This window comes from Schistocerca piceifrons, chromosome 4 (assembly GCF_021461385.2).
Source record: "Schistocerca piceifrons isolate TAMUIC-IGC-003096 chromosome 4, iqSchPice1.1, whole genome shotgun sequence".
Lineage (NCBI taxonomy): Eukaryota > Metazoa > Arthropoda > Insecta > Orthoptera > Acrididae > Schistocerca > Schistocerca piceifrons.
The window spans coordinates 538,215,561-538,240,178 of record NC_060141.1 but is presented as its reverse complement, the minus strand read 5'-3'; the positions used below and the strand labels follow the sequence as shown (position 1 = coordinate 538,240,178).

The 24,618-nt window shown below is 36.2% G+C and overlaps 1 protein-coding gene across 4 annotated transcripts in view; it reads right to left on the bottom strand.

Moving 5' to 3' along the window:
• Positions 1-9,138: 9,138 nt before the first annotated feature.
• Positions 9,139-24,618, bottom strand: part of LOC124795365 (very low-density lipoprotein receptor-like) — a 612,937-nt gene continuing 597,457 nt past the window's right edge. For 3 of the 4 annotated variants that reach the window (XM_047259367.1, XM_047259366.1, XM_047259369.1), the window contains 11 exons: positions 22,525-22,754; positions 21,314-21,575; positions 20,690-20,941; positions 20,217-20,517; positions 18,480-18,698; positions 16,773-17,127; positions 16,396-16,594; positions 14,460-14,573; positions 12,438-12,568; positions 11,938-12,093; positions 9,139-10,658 (listed from right to left, as the gene is read on the bottom strand). In XM_047259367.1, the coding sequence (XP_047115323.1) occupies positions 10,614-10,658; positions 11,938-12,093; positions 12,438-12,568; positions 14,460-14,573; positions 16,396-16,594; positions 16,773-17,127; positions 18,480-18,698; positions 20,217-20,517; positions 20,690-20,941; positions 21,314-21,575; positions 22,525-22,754 (2,264 nt within the window). In that variant the 3' untranslated portion in view covers positions 9,139-10,613. The remainder of the gene's footprint in view (positions 10,659-11,937; positions 12,094-12,437; positions 12,569-14,459; positions 14,574-16,395; positions 16,595-16,772; positions 17,128-18,479; positions 18,699-20,216; positions 20,518-20,689; positions 20,942-21,313; positions 21,576-22,524; positions 22,755-24,618) is intronic. The other variant, XM_047259368.1, reaches the window with a different exon arrangement.

The window sequence follows — 24,618 nt, the reverse complement described above, 5'->3', positions numbered from 1 at the left end:
GGGTAGTGGAAAAGAGGTAGATCTTTGGACAAGATGAAAAGAATACAGATGTGGGAAAAGATAAGGTGAGGCAGTGGGAACAGCTTAGCAGAGGTTTAGGCCAGGGGGGTCTGCAACAGAGCAGGGTATGCTTGGGGGAGGGAGAGGGATAGGGAGAGTGGGAGAGAGAGAGTGAGAGAATTAACATCTTCATTGTTCAGAGAAACTTACGCTGGAAGGTAGTACCAAAACGCCCATACTGTTGAAGTCATTTGTGTTCCAGTGTACAGCATGTTCGGCTGCTGGATGGTCAAATATGCAGTTTGCCACAGTTTGGCAGTGACCATTCATCCAAGCAGACAGTTGCTTACATGACATACCCCATAGAATGCTGAACAGTAATTGAAGCATAGCTGATATATACATGGCTGTATCACTTGTGGCCCCACCACACAGACACTTCCTACCCAATGAAAGGCACTTGCATGAATAGCCACCATGAAACTATGACAAACCACAAACTTGACCATCCAGTTGCTGAACATGCTGCACTTCACAACACAAATGATTTCAACAGCTGCTTCACTGCACGGGCCATTTGGATACTCCCACAGGTGGGAGTTGTACCTACAGCTTATCCTAGACTTTCACAGTTCCCTTGGCGTAAACCTACGCTAACCTGTTCGCACTGGCTCACATTAAGCTTCGCCTTCGCTCTTCTACCCATACCTCCACTCTTTTGTCCATCATGCATGGCCTTTTCCCACCTCTCTTCCTCCTCCCTCCCCACCCACTCTCATGGGCGTTCCTTCCCTCTCGCTCTCCCTCTCCTCATCTTCACTTTTCTCTCCCCCCCCCCTTCCTTTTCCCTCCCTTTCCCCACCTCCCCTCTTCCTACATCTCTTTTTACTCTTCCAACTGAGTGTCTCATTGTGTGGCCACGAAGTTGTCTGTCCAAAGACCTCAGTCCAGAGAGCTGCATTCAATTATCAATAATCAGTGGCTGTGTGTGTGTGTGTGTGTGTGTGTGTGTGTGTGTGTGTGTGTGTGTGTGTGTGTACTTGACGTAGAAAAATGATGATGATGGTATTTGGTTTGTGGGGTGCTCAGGTGCTTGGTAATCAGTGTGCGTACAAATTCCCAGTCTTGCCTCTTTCCTAAATAATTGTCAAATAGTGAGGACAACACACACACATTCCTGAGAGGAGAAAATCCCCAACCCAGCCTGGAATTGAACCTAGGACCATGTGATCCAGAGGCAGCAACACTAGCTGTGAAACCATGAGCTGTGGACCTGTAGAAAAAGAGCTAATGCTTGGAAGTTAGTGTGAATGTCATTTTCTGCTACTTGTTTCTGTCCTCCACACGTCAATCCACTATAGGTGAGTGGTTGCGTTTCCGTTGTTTTGCATAATGCTCCATCCGAGAATTTCCGTTGTTATACTCATTATACAAGAAATCATTTGTGAGTCATAAACACTATTACAGAGTGGATCAATAAATGTGAATTACTCTTGGGTTGCATAAATTTTGTGAAGAACATATACGTGAGAAGCAGTTAAACTGACTTCATCACAATGTACTGATTATGACTAAAGAATCTATATAATCAACACATTGACAAGAAAACTCTACCAATTTATGTTGAAGATATAGGACCAGCCCCGAATTCTTTTTCTATTTGGAGTGATTGAAGATGGCTGGTTGGACAGCAAAAGAAATAAGCATAAGAGTAAAAGTAGCCTGGAGTTTTTGAGTAAACTTAAGTTTTCAAAATGAAGCGTCCAGTGTGCCTGGAGTGGAATATTTACAACAAGTTTACATTTACCACAGTGAAACATAGAACTTTAGTTTGAAAACCATTAAAAAATGATAGTTGCTCAGTGAGCAATGGCGAATACATGTTGTGAATCAAACAAATAGGTAATGGAACAGAATGAAGTGGAAATATATAATTCACTGTACTAGAAGTGAGAGTGAGTAGGACATGTAGTGAGGAGAATGGATGGTAGATAGGTCAAAACAGCTCTTTGCTAAGAAAAGATGAATACTGAATGGAAAGGGATAAATGACATTAGAAAACTTGCAATGGGAGGTGGACGCATATGATCGAGGATGTAATGTTAGGGCACACCTGTGGGTGGTCTTTGTACAGCGATGGCTGATAATGATGACTAATATTTTGCTGCACTCTTTACACAATGACTGCAAGCCACAACTAGATGGTCAAGGGGCAAAAGAAAAACAAAAACTGAATCAAGAACATTAAACAAGATTAGCACATATTTCTATAACTGTACAAATCTGATATTATTGTATATTATTGAGTTCACACCTCCATTTTTATTTGCACTATGATTGGTGAAGGGTGGTATGCACTACCATACAACAAAGCAACGGCAAATTGTTGTGTTCATACTCTGAACTGCTGCCTTATAGGCTGAATGTAAAAAGAGATATCATTAACAAACAGATGAGAGTTGTGTTCTATTGGAGGGTGCTTTTTTGTGTATAAATCTTACTCATTTAATGGTATATCTGCTTCATAAAAATATCCGTGAAAATTTATGAAATATGAGCTGCCGGAGTTGGCGGTCATGTGTGCATGCTTGTGTGTATGAATGGTGTGTGTTTATCTTTTGCTGATGGACTGTGGCCAAAAGCTTTGTGTAAGTATGTCTTAATTGTGCCTGTTTGCACCTTAACTTTACGGTAAGTAGTAATCTATCTTTTCCTACGTTGTTGAAATCCTTATAATTTCATGGTTTTTCTTTTCATCCATTCATGATATTAATTTCATAATTTTGTTTTACATAATCTAAGAGCTTTACCATTGATGAAGTATGTGATGATGAATGGTGGAATGTTTTTACCCTTGTCATGAAAAGAAGAATTTTAAAAGAATTTCCAACACAAAGCTATGATGCTTTTGTTATTGGAAGGAAACTTAACCCATATACAGTCTCACAAGCCCTTTTTCATTTTCTGCTACATGAAAAAAAGAGGAAACCAACCATCGAAAAAAATACATGAGAAGCTTCACCTGCATCTGAAAAAGTAGTGTAAGATGCATTTATTTGTTCTTTTATTACTATGATGTAACAGATAAATTCAGATGTTGTTTCTAGTAACAGCACAGTGAAACATATTACTCGTAAATACTTGTTTTGTAAATAAAACCACCTATTACACATATTTTTGAGGAATCAGCTGAAAACTAAATACTTCCTGCCAAACTGATATTGTGCTTTTCAGTCCTGTGGAAGTGGTAAACTAAATAACAGGCAGCGTCACAAAAAGGTGGAACTTTATTCTAAGATTTTACAAAATTATACATTGAAAGAACTGAAGAATACAGTGTATCACACTCTTTGTTATACTTTGAAGTGATAGAAACATCATAGTAATATTGAAAATTTCACAGATATTACACTGATTGTAGTCCTACACATGTAATACTAATGCAGTAAGTCACTTGATTGTTAAAATCAATGCTTGGTTTCAGCTATTTATGATAATTATCGTAACTGTCAGCTTCTCTTTGCATGATTAGTTGTATCAGTGAATAGGCTTTTTTCCATTTGTCATTTGATTTAGATTTTGGTTTCTAACTGGTACATGGCAAGGAGAGGTTTATAAGTGATCCATATGTATAAGTGGTGTTTTGTCAGTTGTGTAGGGCTTCAGAAGCAGGCATGTAAGGGGTGATTTAAAAGGTTCCCACAAACTGAAGGAGCTGATAGATGAATTTGTGTTCAACAACTTCAGAATAAGAATTTATGGTGTGGAGGTAATCCTGAGTCAGTGAAAGCTTTGGAATATCAGGAACAACAAGGACTGTCAATGCTCATGTGTCAGGAGAGAGAAAGGTGTTCTAAATGACAACCACCACATTCTATACGGAATAACAACTTCATAGAAATATCTGGTGCACTCTGTCACATGAACCTCATCAGACACTGCAAGTACCTTATGAGATGTGTTTCTTTATCAGGAGCCCTGTCACATAAATGATGCTTCCGAAATATGTGCCCCTCCCCCAATGAGAAACAAGATAAAAAAAAAAAAAAAAAAAAAAAAATGGTTCAAATGGCTCTGAGCACTATGGGACTCAACATCTTAGGCCATAAGTCCCCTAGAACTTAGAACTACTTAAACCTAACTAACGTAAGGACATCACACACACCCATGCCCGAGGCAGGATTCGACCCTGCGACCGTAGCAGCCCCGCGGTTCCGGACTGCAGCGCCAGAACCGCACGGCCACCGCGGCCGGCAGAAACAAGATCAAGAATGTGTCAGATCAGGGGAGTGATGTAACCATGTAGACAGACCTACCATTCTGATACAATGCCTAGAATGTGTGGCACTGAGTATGTCATGCACCTGCATAGAAACGTGTGCAGATGCTCCATATAGCTGTGCCCATATCTGGCAATGCAAGTTAAATGGTACATATTCTAACAATTCTCGAAGAACTTGTACCATGAAGACCCTGTATTTCTCTTTTGCTCACTCACTTTCACTGGCTCAGGATTACTTTCAGGGCCATAAGTTCTTATTTCAAAGTACAGTAGTACATATTAGCTCCTCCAGTGTGTGTGCAATCTTTTGTATTGCCCTGTACATGTAAATCTGTTACAGTACACCTATATTTATTCTGTGCTAACTGTTGCAGCTTGATACACATTGGCCAATTGCAATAATAAAAGAGCATGGCTCATCATATTGTGATGCTGTATCAGCATTTTTGTATATGCCTATATATACTTACATTGTAGAGGGATATCTCACTAGGGATAAGATAGATATTGCCTACAGGAAAATTAAAAAGACCTTTGGAGAAAAGAGAACCACTTGTATGAATATCAAGAGCTCAGATGGAAACCCAGTTCTAAGCAAAGAAGGAAAAGCAGAAAGGTGGAGGGAGTATATAGAGGGCCTATACAAGGGCAATGTACTAGGGGACAATATTATGGAAATGGAAGAGGATGTAGATGAAGATGAAATGGGAGATACGATACTGCGTGAAGAGTTTGACAGAGCACTGAAAGACCTGAGTCGAAACAAAGCCCCAGGAGTAGACAACATTCCATTAGAACTACTGACGGCCTTGGGAGAGCCAGTCATGACAAAACTCTACCATCTGGTGAGCAAGATGTATGAGACAGGTGAAATACCCTCAGACTTCAAGAAGAATATAATAATTCCAATCCCAAAGAAAGCAGGTGTTGACAGATGTGAAAATTACCGAACTATCAGTTTAATAAGTCACAGCTGCAAAATACTAACGCGAATTCTTTGCAGACGAATGGAAAAACTGGTAGAAGCGGACCTCGGGGAAGATCAGTTTGGATTCCGTAGAAATATTGGAACACGTGAGGCAATACTGACCCTACGACTTATCTTAGAAGCTAGATTAAGGAAAGGCAAACCTACATTTCTAGCATTTGTAGACTTAGAGAAAGCTTTTGACAAAGTTGACTGGAATACTCTCTTTCAAATTCTGAAGGTGACAGGGGTAAAATACAGGGAGCAAAAGGCTATTTACAATTTGTACAGAAACCAGATGGCAGTTATGAGAGTCGAGGGGCATGAAAGGGAAGCAGTGGTTGGGAAGGGAGTGAGACAGGGTTATTCAATCTGTATGTTGAGCAAGCAGTGAAGGAAATAAAAGAAAAATTCGGAGTAGGTATTAAAATCCATTGAGAACAAATAAAAACTTCGAGTTTCTCCGATGACATTGTAATTCTGTCGGAGACAGCAAAGGACTTTGAAGAGCAGTTGAACGGAATGGATAGTGTCATGAAAGGAGGGTATAAGATGAACATCAACAAAAACAAAATGAGGATAATGGAATGTAGTCAAATTAAGTTGGGTGATGCTCAGGGAATTAGATTAGGAAATGAGACACTTAAAGTAGTAAAGGAGTTTTGCTATTTAGGGAGTAAAATAACTGATGATGGTCGTAGTAGAGAGGGTATAAAATGTAGACTGGCAATGGCAAGGAAAGCGTTTCTGAAGAAGAGAAATTTGTTAACATCGAGTATAGAGTTAAGTGTCAGGAAGTCGTTTCTGAAAGTATTTGTATGGAGTGTAGCCATGTATGGAAGTGAAACATGGACGATAAATAGTTTGGAGAAGAAGAGAATAGAAGCTTTTGAAATGTGGCCCTACAGAAGAATGCTGAAGATTAGATGGGTAGATCACATAACTAATGAGGAAGTATTGAATAGAATTGGGGAGAAGAGAAGTTTGTGGCATAACTTGACTAGAAGAAGGGATCGGTTGGTAGGACATGTTCTGAGGCATCAAGGGATCACCAATTTAGTATTGGAGGGCAGCGTGGAGGGTAGAAATCGTAGAGGGAGACCAAAAGATGAATACACTAAACAGATTCGGAAGGATGTAGGTTGCAGTAGGTACTGGGAGAGGAAGCTTGCACAGGATAGTGTAGCATGGAGAGCTGCATCAAACCAGTCTCAGGACTGAAGACCAAAACAACAACAACTTACATTGCATTGTCTTATTTATATCGTGACCAGTGATTGGTTTCCATCAAAGACAGTGAACTTTAGAGAAGATGTCTCAATATGTTATAACATTTTTGTAATATTTAATTTTCTTCAAACAAAATGAAATGTTTCTTGTCATAATCTGGTCCCTAACACAGCTTTGGCGATACACCAGGTAATGTGGTGAATTAATAAGACACTGTAGGTTTGAGAGAAAGAGCTTTAAATCTCCCAATGTTGGATTTCCGAGAAGTGAATGCCAAGTTATACCCTTAAAGAAGGCCCTTCCTTTACTTTATATAACACCGTTTATGCTTCCATGTATTAAGAAAACAATACATATTAAAGTTTGATGTTAGAGGCCTGCTCTATGAAGTTATACTGACTTTAAAAATCAAATTGTACCTCTCCACTGAATTACTTAAAACATGATTGGTAATGTATGTAAGCTGCCATAATTGAATTTTAACATTAACTGTAGAGAAGGGATACAAAATTGTATTGTCTAATTGTATGTAGTTGGAAAAGCATTGGCACTAACACTTTTTTGAACTTTCTGTTGCTCACACAGATTGTAATGACGTATTTCATGTTTATAAAGTTTTTTTTATTGCTGCCCATACCATTGAGAACAATGTCCGACTTTTAAACTCACACTGAGGCACGTGCAAGGTGCCCAATTACCCTTTCCGCAAAATTCACTCGCATCACATTTCTTTACTAAAGGAATCACCACATTTTCCCAAAATATATCAGGAGATACAGAATCAATGGAAATTAAGAGTGTGTTGATAGTGCAATTAATGCAATGCTGTTTGTGTAAAGACATGGATTATTTAGTTTCATTTTATTTTACTTGTTGAATGAAAAGCTTTTTTTGCCAGAATAGCCACTCAGTTATATTGTTGCGTATTGTTAATTAAACACACTTATAGCTGATTGAATAAAGGGCATACATGAATGAGAATTTCACTCTGCAGTGGAGAGTGCGCTGATATGAAACTTCCCGACAGATTAAAACTGTGTGCCGGACCGAGACTCGAACTCGGGACCTTTGCTCTATCAACTGAGCTACTCAAGTATGACTCACAACTCGTCCTGACAGCTTCAATTCTGCCAGTACCTCGTCTCCTATCTTTCAAGCTTCACAGAAGCTCCTCTGCGAACCTTGCAGAACTAGCACTCCTGGAAGAAAGGATATTGTGAACACATGGCTTAGCCACAGCCTGGGGGATGTTTCCAGAGTGAGGTGGTTAGTGAACTAAGTTTTCAGTTACTCTTTCCTGCCTGAAAAGTCTTAAAGGTTGAACACCTTGCAACTTCTAACTACATGTCCAGTGTAAAACAGATATACGCAGATGTCCACAAACATTGCAGCCTCTTCGGTGACAGATTGCTATACCTCAAATATCTGCCGTTTCCATGACCAGTAACTCTCCACTGCACACTATAAAATGGTTTGCGATATACAGATAGATATGCAGTTATCACCACAAGGAAATTTTAGTTACATTGTGAATTTCATTATGTCGTTTTACACTATTCCAACTAACTGTAAGTGAACAATGTAGCTACACTGACAATTTCTTGTTTATTATTAATGAAGTACGTACACATTTCTGTGAAAAGTTTTTTTTGCCAGCACCTTTCAGATGATTGCTTTTTCACTTTTTCGGATAGTTTTCGGTCAGTTGAAAAACACAAAAGTAATGCAAAGGTTTAAGTACACTGACCTTAGGTGGAATTAGAACATTTCTCTCCAAAACTGAGTAGTAATGCAAGGAACCTTTTACTTTATGTTCCTGGAACTGTAGTCAGTTAAATTGTTTTGACATTGTTGATGATAACAAGTGTGATTTGGGGCTAAGTGAGTGTCACAGTACACAAACGAGGTTTGCGACTGATCGCTTGGATGGCCTTAGATTTTTTTTTCTTTCACTTACCACTTCCTTTATGATGATCTGTATATGTGAAATAACTATCCCAAGATACAGCATAGTTCAGTGTCCACTCAGCACACACCCTTACAACAGTTGGTTTAAGACAGCTTTACCATTACTGGTAACAAAACTGACCCATCAGGATGGTAATATAATTGACAGATACCAGTTTTGCCAGTCTTGTGAGAGGCTTTTGCGGTTAATTTTATCTGATTCATTTCAAGTAAAATATTAATTTAACCAAGCATATAATTTAAAAGCCTTCAAAAGCCTGGGTATTTCCTTAACAGATCATCAATGTGTAAAAATTTTCATCATTTAGTTCACGTAGAATCATTTTATGATGGTTTTATGAAGTCCAGACAGAGAAAAATGCCAAGTTCCTGTATCTACTATTATTGTGAATCTGTTCTTAAGCATTCCTTTAAAATGCTTTTTGCGAAACTTCCACAAATTAACTTGATAGCTATTTTCATGCATTTGCAATCATATTCCTCCTGTGTTATGCCAGTCATTGGAATGCTGCCAAATACCAACTACATTCCATGTGTAATAGAGACTTTTACAGCTTGTTAATTTAATCAGTTTGGTGTTTCATTAAAAAAAATTAATTCCTCCAAAGTTAATATTACTTTTCTTATCAGATAATTACAATGGCAAGGATTCACTGCAAAAATAATTTAGGATTGCCAATTTAAAAAGATGTTCACATTTTTCATTATATATTTACAATTGTACACACACTGAGGGAACGAAATGATAAAACTATGTGATGGTAATACAATAATGAGCAACAAACATGCAAATCTTACATTTGCTTAATATCCGAAGACTTAGGAATTACAGTAATCACAACGCTATCAAAGCACTTCATTAATACAATATAATTATCAAGACACTAAATCCTTACTAAAAGGCTTTGAGTCCATTTCCCACTGATAACACATATTAAAGCTCATCATTACACAAATCATACCAGATTTATTTCTTGTTATAATATTTCAAAGAATATCTTTAAAAGGAATGGTAACTTTGGCACTTTAGATACTCCCAATAGCAAAATGGATAACATTAAAATTTTGTTATCGATTATGATTATATTTTGTACTTAATAACCATCATACTTCATAGTAGATGTATAGAACATGTGCCTGTTTAAAGAGACAGATCTAATATGAAATACACTGTTCTCTCATTTTCAATCTCACTGTAATAATATAAGAAACAAAGGAACAAAGAATGTTGTCAACTTTTTAACAAATAAACTTAACACAGAATTTTTTAAAACTTTGGCAGAATTTCACATTTATTCTACATAGAACTGATGTTTTTATAAATGCTTACCTCCATTTGCTCAATAGAATTAATTGCAGGACACAAATCTGAAATTATGATCACTGTATTTACAAAACATTTAAATAGCTCTTTTTAAAATATTTTCGTTCTCATTTCTTAATGACAAAGTTATATTTTTGTACAAATCCTTTACAGGCAATTAAATACATCAGTCATCCATGCAGTACGTAAATACAGCTTAGTTTAAAGACATTCTCACACATTCTCTCACACTATTATCGAAACCGAATGTGACACTTTCTGTAATGAAAGATTTCTACACCATTTACACAGTATGAAAGTATTTACACAGGAATATGATTTATACACATTTCAAAATATACAGGCTGATAATAAAATTAAATATTTACAGGAGTCTGGAAAATGGATACTTAGATGATACACACAGTAACAAAAAAAAGAAAAAAGGTAGCCTGAAAATAATTAGTTTTGGATACAACATACATTTTATGTTCATGTCCAGTATGCACCTCTAAAAGTTTCCATCTTCCTGTATATACACTTATTCACACTACATGCTTTATAGTAAACAGATCACAGAAATTTGGCACTGTCCCATTATTCACAATCCACTCAAATCCTCTTGCTCAACTAAAAAATTCTAGAAATGCGAGCTATCACTTGCTTGCACATGGTGTGCCACATTCATTTCAGAATGCACAGTTGCTTAACTTAATCCTGCCAACCACAGACAATGCTGCTGCAATCCCAACAACTTTATTTCTAGCCTTGACACCACCATGCACCATTCAACACACTTGTCCACAATGGCAGGAGAACATGCCTGGATAGTAGTCCGTTACTGAACTAACTTCAAAGCACAGTTATACATAATCATTTGTCCCAGGACTAGTCAGGGGCTCATGAGCCTGAAAAAAAAAAAAAAATAATAATTGTGATAAACTGAGTGTAATAATCTTCATTACACATGTTTTAGATAAATTTACCATCTACTGTTCATTAAGTGCCAAAATTTGTTTCTATGCGCAGCTGTCTCATGCATTGTCTGTGTCATACTTACCAGAGAATCATAAAGTCCTTGCTGTTAACAGCATTATGGGAGGCATGAAACAAGGGTCAAAGGCAGTAAAAAGCACTTAGATTTATGTAGTAAAGTGACTTAATTAATAGTTGTGTGTCATGTCCAGTTTGTTTGGAATTGTAAATAAATACACCTGTCTTACAGAAAATCTGAATACATATCAAAAAACTTTAACTTTTCCTTAAAATTAATGTCATATTTTATAATTATACTAATTGGGGTGCACAAATGCACACAGGAAAAAACAATATTTGGCAGCAACTGTTCTCAGCAGAAATTCACTATCTCTCTCTCTCTCTCTCTCTCTCTCTCTCTCTCTCTCTCTCTCTCTCTCTCTCTCTAAACACACAACACAGGTGTATTAATGGAAATGAAGATATTTCGTGAGAAAAATGGGCGGAATTTAAGACTGTTAGTGTGATGTATACCTTTTATGGCAACTAAGACAAAACATTATTGACGGCCAGATTTCTGCACTTAACAATTCTGAGCCTGCCCACCTCCTTGAGAACTTGAAATGGGAAACACTCGTGCAGGTACTGAAATAATCTCTGCAATAGTTTCCTAAAGCCACATATTAATGACAGTGGATAAATTGGATGCCACAGTGTTACCTATTAACAAACTTCCACAAATTATGGAGAGCAAGCTTGTGCATTAACCTCTTAACCAAGTAAATTACTAGTTTATTTCAACAAAGAATTTGCAAAGAATTTTCCTATTGCCTCATTTGAGTTCACAGTAAATCACAGTATTTTCATTTGATTTTAAATTCTGTACCTTCATTTCTTTTATCAGTTATAATGGCAGAGACATGTATATACTGTTTTACAATTCTGACTGTCAAAAATGTTTCTTTCCATAATTTGTTACACTGGATTTTCATATTAATAAAGAACAAAAATGGTTGGCAAGGGCAGTCTTTTCAAGAAGATGGGGGGGGGGGGGGAAATAAAAGATTCATAGAAACAAAGTTTGATGTGCTTTTGACTTTTCAGTCTTTGTCAGAAGCAAAGAATACACTCTTAAGAAAATATAGAACAGGAAATTCCTTAAACAGTGGAGAATTATCTAAGTATGCAGCTATCCATAGCAAGTGCCCTTACCTCTTCACCCACTGTTGCAGGGTAGATCCTTTGTGGCTGATATTGATTTTTTTCCAATGAGAACTGATCTTCAGTAGTTTTCCTGTATACTGGATTGTCGAAGTTCATACTGGTCACATTTCTGTGAAGATAATGCCGGTAAACTACCAGAGCCACCTGCAAAAACAAGATTTGAAAGACTGTGAAAAAATATTAATATAGGTGTGTTACATACGTTTAAATCCTTTTAACAACTGAGAAAACTTCGGAAAAATCATATTTTAGGTAATGCAGACATTTATCTTATTTAGATATTAGTGCATTTCAACAGTGATGAGCAAAAAATTCTTGAATACATATGTTTGTGAATCCAACTTGATTATAACAATGTGGATATCTATTACATTAGTATGCAATGTTACAGCACAGATTGTTTTTCTCAGATAATGTGTTAATGAAAACACACATTTTTAGATAATTTTATTTCTATTAATACTTATTAATTTATAATTTCTACTTACTATAGCTGCCAATATTAGTATAACAGTCACAACTCCAATTACTATTCCTGCAACCATTCCACTGTCCGTATCCTCAATGGGAAATGCATCAGGTCCAGCTACTAATTTAGTGGTGCTCTCATTTGGACTTGCTGTAAAATAAAAGTCCTCACTTTAAGTTTACAAGCAACATTAATACATTTTAATTAAAGGAAAACACAAACATCTGTTGAGGTTACCTGTTGAGTAACTCATTCTGTATCTACCACAAAACAATATAAAACAACAGTAGCTGGGTTGTGCCAGCTGTTTCTATATTTAACTAGCTAAAAATTCACTACAGATGTCCAAGAAGAGTCGAATTAAGTGAAAGTCCTGAAGCTTACAGTATATTGCACTGCACTTTAGTTATAAGTACTTATGAACCCAGAAGTTATTTTAAGTGCACACTAAAACAAGAAAGTCGTGCTAGTACTTGAGGTAGCACCAGTGATAAGAACATGCAGTATGTGTACTGTATTGAAAACTGATAAGCAAGATAAAAAGCTCAACAACATGTTACACTAGTAGTCACAACTCAGAGAATGTGTGGGGCTCCTTTAAGGTGGAAGGAGAAGTGACACACTGCTGAGTCAAGGTCACCAGATGCAATTACAAGCAGCCTTGTGCATTAGAGAATCAACATACCAATGTTGCACTTCAGGACTTTCAGAAAAAATTTTGGAGTAAAATCTGATAATTTAGTGTGACTGCAAAAATAATTCATCACTTTTAAGTGCCTATTCAATTTGAATCATAGGTAATGAATTGTCATATATGAATCAAGAAATAAAAATTATTACTTAATTATAATTTCATTAGTGATCTAATTACTATTTTCAGTCACTAGCTATTTATTTAAGTGACAGACACAAAGTAAACCAAACAATTTTATTACATAAAACATTTAAGCACACACTTTTAGGTTGTCACACACTAAATTTGGGAAGTACACCCACCACCACAAAGTAGCACTACAAGAAAATCCATGTTTTATTTTCATTTATTAACTTTGAGCATAGTAATGCTAATTTCTTCTGACATCACAGATTTCATTTAGCTAGCTGTTTCACTGTGCAACATTACGCAAGAAAAGTATTTATCACAAATGCATGGATGATATTTAAATGGAAGAAATTTAAAGGCTGTTATATTTTTCTTAAAGTCCACTTTTCACCTGCCCTTTTTTGGAAGTTCAGTGTAAGAAAGTTAAGCTCAAGTCATTTGCGAATGCAGTGAGGAAGCTACCTTCTACTCAGAATGTAGATAATGACAAGCAAGTGAGAGTGTGCGTATGACTATATAAAAAAAATTATCTTCATTAGTCCACTTGTCCCAAATGCAGTGTTCATAAATGACCACTCAGGTATTGGCAATTTCTCAGGATACTTTTTTTTCTATTTTGCAACATTACTGGCAAACTGTCTCAATGAAATGCCTAAAACTTGAACCTACCAGCCCTGAAAGTAATTTTTTTTAAACATGCAAAAAGAAAAGAAAGAAGCATGCAAAGAAGCTGCAAAAATGCAAATTAAGCTCAGACAACTGTAGAATATGTAAGCAATTTAAGAAAAGGTGAAGAAAATTTATTGGTGTTAAATAATACTGTACACATGCATTACACTCAAGCCATGGAAGATCCCTTAGACCCTTTTTGAACATTAACAGCAAGTGCACACAAGAAATACTGTTACGATTTTTCAGCTACGACAAGGAACCGATCAAATGAAGTGAAAACACACACACACACACACACACACACACACACACACACACACACACACACACACACACACTCTTTCCAAAACAGTTACTGAAAGTGCCACACACAAAACTTTGAGATTGTGTTTTACTGCAGTTATAGCCAGTTTTCATTGAATGTCTATTATTTACTATTTGCGGAAAGTTAGACAAGATTTAGCCACAACCAGAGTTTTAGGGCACTTCTTAATAATTCATACCACACAAGAGGGGGGGCTGTGGTATGATGCACACTTTACTCACTCTGGGTATGTGAATGGGTTAATGTAGTTTGAGTGTTTTGAAACTGACTTGAACCCAAAGTATCACGGTAATCCCAGTCTGGTTCTTCAGTAGTAGTAGTGCTAGTAGTTGTAGCTGAAAATATTTCAAAACTTTTAGTAAAATAATTAAGTAATTTTTGATATGTTAAAATTATTTCTTCTATGGCAGTAGTAACTTCGACAACAAGGGAAAGTTTTCCAAGCAATAAATATATCTCTTAATACATGTCATTTTACAAAATATACTGAGAAAACTGAACTGCTTGTGACTATTTGTAGTCCCATTTTGTATGGTGGAATTTTTGCCAACATGGAAATAATTTTGCATGATGGGGTTTCCAATATCCAAAACAAAGTCCTTATTCCTGTTGTTGAATTCAGAACTGTAGTTATGAGAGGTTTCAGAAGTTTAAAGAAATCTTTAATCTAGGCAAAATTTCATCAGCATTTCTCTAATTTGGAAAGTGATGCTATTGGATATAAATTAACAAGGATATCCCATACTTTCGGTGCTGATAGTCAGTTGTTTAACAAACTAAACAACCTGTTTGGACTTAAATGGTGGTCACATCATACAGATTTGTTGAATACTTAAAGCAATGTGATGCAATTAAGCTCATTCTTAATGAAATGCCGAGTGATGATGGTTGTTAACCCAAATTGCTGACCTATTCTAGACTACCTGTCGTGTCCAAAAATTCTAGAATTTCTTTCCTCTTCCCATAACCATGTAAACTGATAAAATGTTGCTAGAACAGGTCAGAAATCACGCAAATGACGAAATTGCAACACATGGAATACCTGTAACACTACTACTGCCTTTTCTTGTATACACAGTAATCATCTTCATGGTCTCTGCTGTACCATCACACAGTTGTGATGGTAGTAGTATCACAACTACATGATCATTAGACTAGTAATTTTGCCATAAAATAACTTAAATATAATGAAAACAATAAATAATTACTGGGTTCATGCAAATTACACAAAATCATGCAAAAGACATGTGCATACAAGCTGTATGTAAAGATACTTCTCACAGAATTACATTAGACAATGGACAGAAAATCCTACAGCAGCCTGTAAAATAAACTGCAGATTTAAATCCTACACATCACTAAAAATGGCATGCATTATGAGTGCAAAACTGTAGAAGAACTACAGATTAAACGCCGTGTGCCATTGCACTAACAACGTTGCTACATAATTCCCATAATTTTCCCCCTCCTTTTGTAGGGCTTTGGCTATGATTCTTAATGAACAGGTAATTCCAGTGAATGTCCCAGTTGAAAGCACCATATTGTTAAACAACAAGACATAAATAAAGCTGTTGTTAGTTGTATATGATACATTTAAATTATTATATAACACTCAATGATTCCAATTTCCATATCTCCTTCAGTTGCAGATGCTGCTAAAAAATTTGCAAGACGTAATCACCATGAATTTATTAAACCAATGGACTTCCATATCTAATAAATCTGCAATTTTTATTTGTAAGCATCCATTAAGAAAGAACAAGATTTGCTTCTCCCAAGCATTTCATGTCAGATGTATGTCATCAGTTTATCATCCTGTACAAATAAATCACTTATCACGTGCATGGAAAGTAGTCACCATTAATTCATCTGGCATCATAGCATTTTTGCCTGACACTGGGTATGCTTTCATTATAAGGAACTGACCTCTCATTTGCATGCTCTAAACCTTCAAGGTAAGGTTTATCTGATACACATTTTTATTGCACTAAACAAATTATAGGTCTTGTCATTTGGTATTATCAGAAGTTGGATAGGTCAGGTAGAATACACTAGCAAATATGCGAACCCAGTAAAATCAAATTCCTCATTGTCTACATGGTGATATATATGTTTATATTCCAGTACATGCTTTCTGTCAGTATAATGTATACTTACCAGCCTCAGCACACATCAAACCATCCTGCATTAACTGCAGGCCGTCAGGACATGCACAAGAAATTTTTGGTGAATGTGCATTTATCTGAGCTGCCGGCAGGCAAAGATGAGAGCAGTGGCCATTAACTGCTTGGCAATGATTTTCACCATCGGGTTGCCGATATGGGTGATACACATGGATTACCATTGGATTTTGGAGCTGTGAAGTTAAGATTTTTGTGTGATAAATGATACAGATTATGAGTAAGTAATCAATGTTGAGGGTTTTTCATACAACAACAACAACAAAAAGCAAAGACATTTCATGAAACACATACATTATATTATTGAGTTTCTATGAGCTTATTCAGCCATAACCTCAAATAGGAAGTATTTACCATGTGTGTTGCTGTAATTGCAGAAACATCTTTCCCAGTGAATTTATTTGCCTTGTAAACTGCCTGCTTGTCCCAGTCAGTCCAGTACACCCAGTCCTCAAATGTTGTCACTGAGAATGGGTGCTGAAGATGCTCCGGTGAGTACAAAATAACTCTCCGACCACTTCCATCATAGTTGCAAGAAGATATAACATTTAGCTTGGCATCTACCCAGTATACTCTTTTCTTTACAAGGTCAAGGGTTAAGCCGTTGGGCCATTTCACTTCATAAGAGACTATTGTCTGGCGGTGAGCACCATCCATACCCGCCCTTTCAATCTTTGGGTTTGTACCCCAGTCAGTCCAGTACATCCACCTATTAGAATCATAAAATCAGTTTTGTGAGTATACTGAACAGTATGAAAACTTTAGAAAGAGATATACAGATTGAAAGAGAGATCCATGGAACAAGAAATTCACAGAACTTCTGAAAGTGAGATATATTTTGTTAATTTACTACCAGTCACCCTGGCAGCTCTCAATCTTACGTCTCCAGAATATATGGATATCGGCAGCTGTTCTAACATTGCCATCACAGTGCCCTATGAAGATATTAGCCATCTATTATTTTCATTCCACAGTTAGGCTTGAAAATCTAATGCAGTGGATTTCAGTATTATTTTCAAATTTCATCATTCAGCTGACAAAGAAGAAACTTTGAAGGAATATAAACAATTGCATGAGGAAAAACACCCAACTTATACTCTGGGTCTACCAAATTTCTAAGTTTTGTAAGTACAGAGGAACAGTTTTTAGTCATCACAGTCTTATTAAAAGATTTTATTGTAAAAGCAGATATGCTGTGTGTCGAATGAATTTATTTTATTCTAGAATTTCATTTCTCTATCAAAGAATGGTGAAAATTTTATTTAAAACTGATTATCCTCTGCATGGGACAACATCATCAGCTTTATCTTTTTACATTTTGTTTCTGGTATATGCATCTGTGTTTTGTGTAAGCTGGTGGCTCTGGATTAGTATGCTCAGTCAAGGCACTCTTTTAAGGTGAAATGTGTCTGTTTATCAACATTGTATTTGACAGTTTGTACAATTCTGTAGTTATCATCTTGATGTTAAGTGTAGCCTACTAAGTAAGTTAATTTACTAAACCACAATGCCATATTTTACAGAGAAATGTATTTCCCAAGTTTCACGGTTATTCTTTTGACAATTTCAAAAGTGATTCATTGATGAAGAGCTTTTGTTTGAAACATCCCTTTCCAGGTGTGTGTCTGCAAGTAATTAAGCAACATTTATTTGTGCATCTCCTATGGCAAACGGCAGTCTCTAGCAATAAAGCTTTCCAAAAATTTAGTGTTGGTGACAAGTGTAACCTTATTAATGCAGAAGGACATTACAAACTATAAAAATTAAAGACAAAATGGGAGGGGGAGAACTGAGGTTTATGGGTCTTTTGACAACTACATCATTAGAGATGCAGCAAAACTCAGACTGAGGAAGGAAATTAGCTGCATCTTTTTCAAATGAACTGCCACAGTATTAATTTTAAGTAATTTTGGGAAGCCATGTAAAAACAGAGACCAGGATTTGAAACACAGCTCTTAGAAGACAAGGTCTACTGTGCTGCCTCACTTGGTATGAGCAACAAAATTTATATGACTGAGTCTCTTCAAGAGATACACTGTAAACCGATTTATTTTTACTTACCCATCCAAGGGATTTACAGCGATAGCTCTAGGCTCCTCCAGCTCATCTTTTATTAGAATTTTACGCATATTTCCTTCAAAATTTGCCAACTCTATAGTATTTTTCCCAGTGTCAGTCCAATAAATGTGATTGTAAATCCAATCCACTGCCAGACCGTCAGATGTTGTTAACTGATCTTTTATTACGACAGTCCGCTCACTTCCTTCATCAATAGGTGCCCTGAAAAGTAATACAGTATTAATATTACATTACTGCAAATATTTAACATATGCCACACAGAAAAAAATAAAGCAGGCTCATTACCCACAAAGAAGACTGCAGTAGTACATAGAAAAGTGTTGATTAGTTCATTTTGTACTTCTTTACACAGTTTATAGGCTAATACTGAGGACCCTACTCCTTTAAACACATTTTGCTTGAACTGTGTCTATTTGCTGTTAGATTTTCCCTCTACATATGGTTTATTTCCCATACGAATATATATGCACGATTAAGTGCTTAGATTTGAGGTGGAATGACTTTACTCTTCATGGAATGTTTTGTACTTCTTAATTTTTTAATTGATCGCTCCATGTGCAGCCAAACAAAATTTCCATAATATAATGGACCCAAAACATGCCATACTTCTTAATATTGCTTTCAGTATTAATTTCAATACATTATAGGACAGAATCGCTGGTCATATTGCCTTTAGGAGGTGAAACATTCAGTACTTCTCTGATGGACACACACAGCAGTAAAAGTGATGTACTATCCTAGGTTTCAGAACGAATAGTTGTTTCCTTAGGGAGGAAAGAGGTATAGGTTGGGGAAGGTTAAAAAGGAAGGTCCTACCCTTGACCTCACTTGACGTGCATCCATCTCATCTTGGGGTCTGAGGGGCCTGACCTTCCTTTTCAACCTTCCCTAATCAACCCCTCTCTCTTACCAAGCAAAGAACTACAGTAGTAGCATAAGCTCCCAGCAGTTCTGTCGCATAATTTATTGGTTTTCCCAAATGAATTTTCCTTTGATTTAAATCTACTGCTTTAAAAATTTTATAGCTGTCTGTGGTCTATTATGTTATCACACACTAAATGGAGACACTGTGATATGCAGTATGTGCATCTACTTGTAGACATCTAGGCATCCAGTCTTAATTTTTGGCAATAAGGGTACTGTAAGTAAAACTTTTTAGGTAATGAACAAGAAGTTAAGTTTTAAGTTGCGCTTTTCTTTCGTTATCCTTGTAAGCTTATTCTCAGGTATAAAATTTCATTTTGAGTGGGATTTTGGTCTGTTTTATTTAAAGATCTTCCTCACTATCAGCAACATTATACCGCTCTTAGCACTTTTTCACAACCATGTGTCTGCAAGGCAATAGTTTTACTTCATTATGTACTTTCTTGTCTATCATAGAAACACAGTTTCCATCATCTCCACAAGCCTTAAACAGTGGTTTCATCTCTCAATTTCTTCATTTTGTATTGACTTAGACTTATCACTGTCATTTTTACTCTGAACTCAGTGTTTAGATCAAAATCATCAACAGGGAATCAGTTTTGCTTTTGCACACTAAACCATAATATATCAAGTTACAGAAAGTACAATACAATAAGTTTACAAATAAATTGAGATGCTTAATTCAAGTCACAATGAGTAATATAAATAAAAGTTACAAGAATCAAGAAAACATTATCTAGCTAGTGGTTATATTGAACCCTTAACATAACAGCAAGATTCAGCTGTGGAACTTACTTGTAAATCTTTTGGTCGCTTACATCACTCCAGAATATCATCCCTGTCCGGAACACAAAATCCAGTGCCGTGGCACTTTTTGTGTCATTAACAATTGCTGTCATCTCGTGATGGTCCAATGATATTTTCCTAATATCATGGCGACGAGCAAACAACAGTGATGCATGACCTTCCATCGCTTTACATCTTGTTGGATCTCTTGGATCTCTTAAATAACCCTCAACGCACTGACATTTGAAAGTTCCTTTCTCGTTTATACATTCTTGTGAACATGCCCCTGGTATCTCACATTCATTTACATCTGAAATATAATTATAAATTTAAACAGGGAGAAAATTCAAAGTGTGTACCACATCTTTGTGGGAGAAAAAAATTGCAAAACTAATTATTGTAGTCATGGATTCCTTTTGAATTTGTGTAAGTAAAATAAATTTTCAATTACTTTAGTTGAATACTATTGAAGTAATACATACCATCACAAGTATGATTATCAACAAGCTTGAACCCTGGAAGACAGTCACAGTAGTAACCAGCAGGCGTATCAACACACTTCTGTGAGCAGCCACCATTATTTACAGCACATTCATTCTTGCCACATTTTTCTTGTGGTTCATCTTCCCAGTTTGGACAGTCGGGCTTCTTATCACACACCGAGGATAAAGGTATGCACATACCGCCTCCACATTCAAACTCTGTCTTTGGATCACACTTTGGCACAGGTGATGCTTGAAGGAGAGAAGCAAATAATGTATGTAAGTATCTAGAAAAAATAATAAAACTGCTGCCAACATGTAGACCAGAAACTTGGGGAAACTATGGCAATAAATTACATTTACAACTGCCCAGAAAAAAATTATTTGTAAATCCCACCATAATGTGAACTATTAGCACAAGTTACCACTTTTTTTTTTAGTCCAGTTGTTGCTGTTAAGAAAAGCATGACTTATTTTATAAATGAACGGATTGGTACGATTTAATAAGTTGCTTTTAATATTCTCTCTTCCCTAATGCACAACTTTCGTATATTAAACTACATACTGATAATATGCCTACACACAATATACACAAGTGAGTCATGCTGCTCACTAAGTACTCACTGCAGTTCTCCTCATCACTTCCATCGCTGCACTCTGCATGACCTGAACAGTGCAAATGTCCTGGGATGCAGATACGATTGCGGCACTGAAATTGATCTGGCCTGCACGTCATGTTATGACAACGTGACACATCCTCATCGCTGCCATCTGGGCAGTCTCTGTCTCCATCACACACCCAAGACTGATGGATACAGGTCATTCGATCAAGGCACTCAAATTCACGGGGTAAGCAGTGTGAGATGGGGCCAGTTGATGTGCAACCCTGTTTGAACATTAAGAAATATTACTATATGAACTCTAAAAATCCTATATTTCTTATTTTTTCATCTTTATCATTAACATATAAACAGATCAAGAAATAATTTTAATATAAAATTATGCTTAATTATTAATGTTGTATTACATAAAATACAATCGCTTTGGAATTACAGAGGAGGAGCAGTGGCTTTTAAAGCAACTGCTTTCCTCCTAATACTCATATACATCTATAAAGTAATCTAGAAGTTATTTCCATATTTATGAGTTTGAGTAAGTTACCAGTAGAAAGAATCTGTTGCTAATAAACTTTACTACTGTCGCCCTGCTACCTTGTTTCACATCCCAGAAGGCTTTGTGATGGGATTTATGAAACACAATATGTGAATGAATGCATGAATGAGTGAAGAACAGTGACAGCAAAGTTATAACTTAGCATTTTAGTCACTATAGCCCCAGAAATATATATATAGATGATTCACTGACAGAAAGTTTGTCATTCTATCACAGGAACAGTTTTAAATTATGTATTGGGCAAGCAAAATTTAACATTTTGTTGGGCACATTTCATTGTAATGAAAGGACTGGACAAAGTATCAACTGGAATATTACGGAGCAGTAAGTTTTGCAGTAAAAGTAATATAATTGATAATTTTGTTATAATGGTAGTGTGCAACCATGAAAATTGAGTGTGGCTTGTTTGGGCATTTCTTGTTATCTATACACGGGCTCTGAAGTTTTATCACTCATTAAATTTTCACTGGCATCTTAGATGACAGGATCTCTCAACATTTGTATGGTCTCAGGAAATGGTTTTCCAACCTCTGAACATAATGAATTAACTTAACTTTGAATGTAATTTGTGCCTCTTTACAAAATGAGGTTCATTTTTATCTGTGTAGTTACAACAGAGAAAGAGTAACAAAGAAATGTATATGTTATTACAGAAGATATACCTGTTCATCAGAGCCGTCTTGGCAGTCAAGATCACCATCACACTGCCACCTGGCGGTAATACACATGTTGTTATCAGAGCAATTGAATTCTGTCTCTGGAGCGCAGGTTGTTTTTGGACAGTCCTTTTCATCTGATCCGTCTCCACAATCGTCATCTCTATCACAGACCCATCGTTGTTGAATGCACTTTGAGTTTCCACATGTGAACTCATCTGATCGACAAGTTTCATCTGAAAAGCAGTCATAATTTTCTTGGAATTTAGTTTAAATATGTGCCTACAGATTTTGATACTAGTAAGTATTTTTTTTTCCGAATAGCAGATTTACTGATTTTGTGCAACACTGAACTCACAAAACTGCTGACTTCTTTTTCTTTTTTATATTTAACAGTTCTTTTCAAATATCTATGAAGTGGCTGTTTTAGGGTTTTTGCATTTCTGGTGCTGAATCTGGCATACATTGATATAAACCTGTAATTCACACAGACTCTACAGAACAAGAAGTGAGACAGTTTTGTTAACAGTTCTAATGTTAAAATAAGCACTATGTGAATCTGAGTTCATGCTCTTTGATTATATCAAATTTAATACTTGACTCTACTCCTCAATGTATATAAGCATATTCTCCAAGAAGAGGTACAGATCAAATGCATTGCATTGAAGCAATGTGAAAATTAAGTTCAAAGTGCTTACACATTTCTCACTAAGGAAGCAATCTAGAGCAGAGTACTAAAAGAAGTACTAAAATTACAAAACTTGCAGCTATCATAAACATACCTGCTATACCAGTATGTGTGTCAATTTTGGTGCTGGAAGCTGTCAAAATGCATGTTTACTTACTTGACTGATGAACCAGAATTATAAAGTCATTTGTTAGTGGCTTAACAGGAAATGTATTGCCCAGTCTGTCCAAAGTTAAGCTGCAAATCCCTTTTGTAAAACAGTGTCGACAATTAACCAAACTTCAGTTTTTAACTCTTCTACATTACATTTTTTCCCTTTTGGAAAGGTGCATTACAGAATTTGATCACCATTTGCCCATTAACAAAACTGATCCTGTTTTATTGTTGAACTCCAGCTATTTTGACATACCTATGGAAACCACATACCCATGTTCAAAACTGAATAAGTCTGTTACCTTGCATGCAAACTTAGCTGATTAGTATCAGAATTGTGACAAAGCCAATAGTAACATACAAAATTAGCCATTATGTAAGGATTCCAAAGCTCTCTTTCCTAATCAAAGCTGGATTTTTTTGTGTGTTTCAATACTCATCTGATGTTCTAATAGCCACATCACTGAAAACAGCATTGTGAGCAATTATTCCTAGGGAGTTATTAACCAGGTGCCTCCTTGTTACCATCACCTAGTACTAAATATGTATGTATGTATGTTGGTTTGCAAAATGTATTTCCCTACCTCATTTGTTCCATTCAGTAGAATACTAATACTAATGCAGACACATTCTGGCTGTGCATTCTGTGTGTTGATGTATTAGATATTTTTTTTCTATAATAAAGTATGAAATAAGGATTTTCAGACTCTGTGCCTTCTCAGTCAATGGGAGCAATTTTACATACAGTCAAGCAAAAATCCATCCAAGTAGGACAAGGTGTCCTAGTTTTTTAGATTAGTTATGAACAATTAATTGAGTCTGCTTTTGCTCAGCTGGTGGAAGCTGCTTTCATATTATTTCCACATTTCCTCAGTTCTAACCTGAAGTGATTATGAAGACAAAATTAACTACCACTGAGATGTCCTACTTGGATGGATTTTCCATTTGACTCACATTGAGTCAATGAAAAAAGCTATTATGATTAGATTTATTTTGCCACCAGTAATGATGTGTGATTTCAGAATCACGCTATGTTAATGACTTACAGACTTGCCAATGATGGTTTGAGGTTTGAATTGCAACAGAACATTGCCAAGGTGGACCATGAAGATAAGATACGAGAAATTAGGGCTCATACAGAGGTATAGAGACAGTCATTTTTCCCTCACTCTACCTGTAACTGGAACAGGAAAGGAAAAGGAAAGAGGAAAGGACTAGTTGCGGTACAGGGTACCCTCCGCCATGCACCATACGGTGGC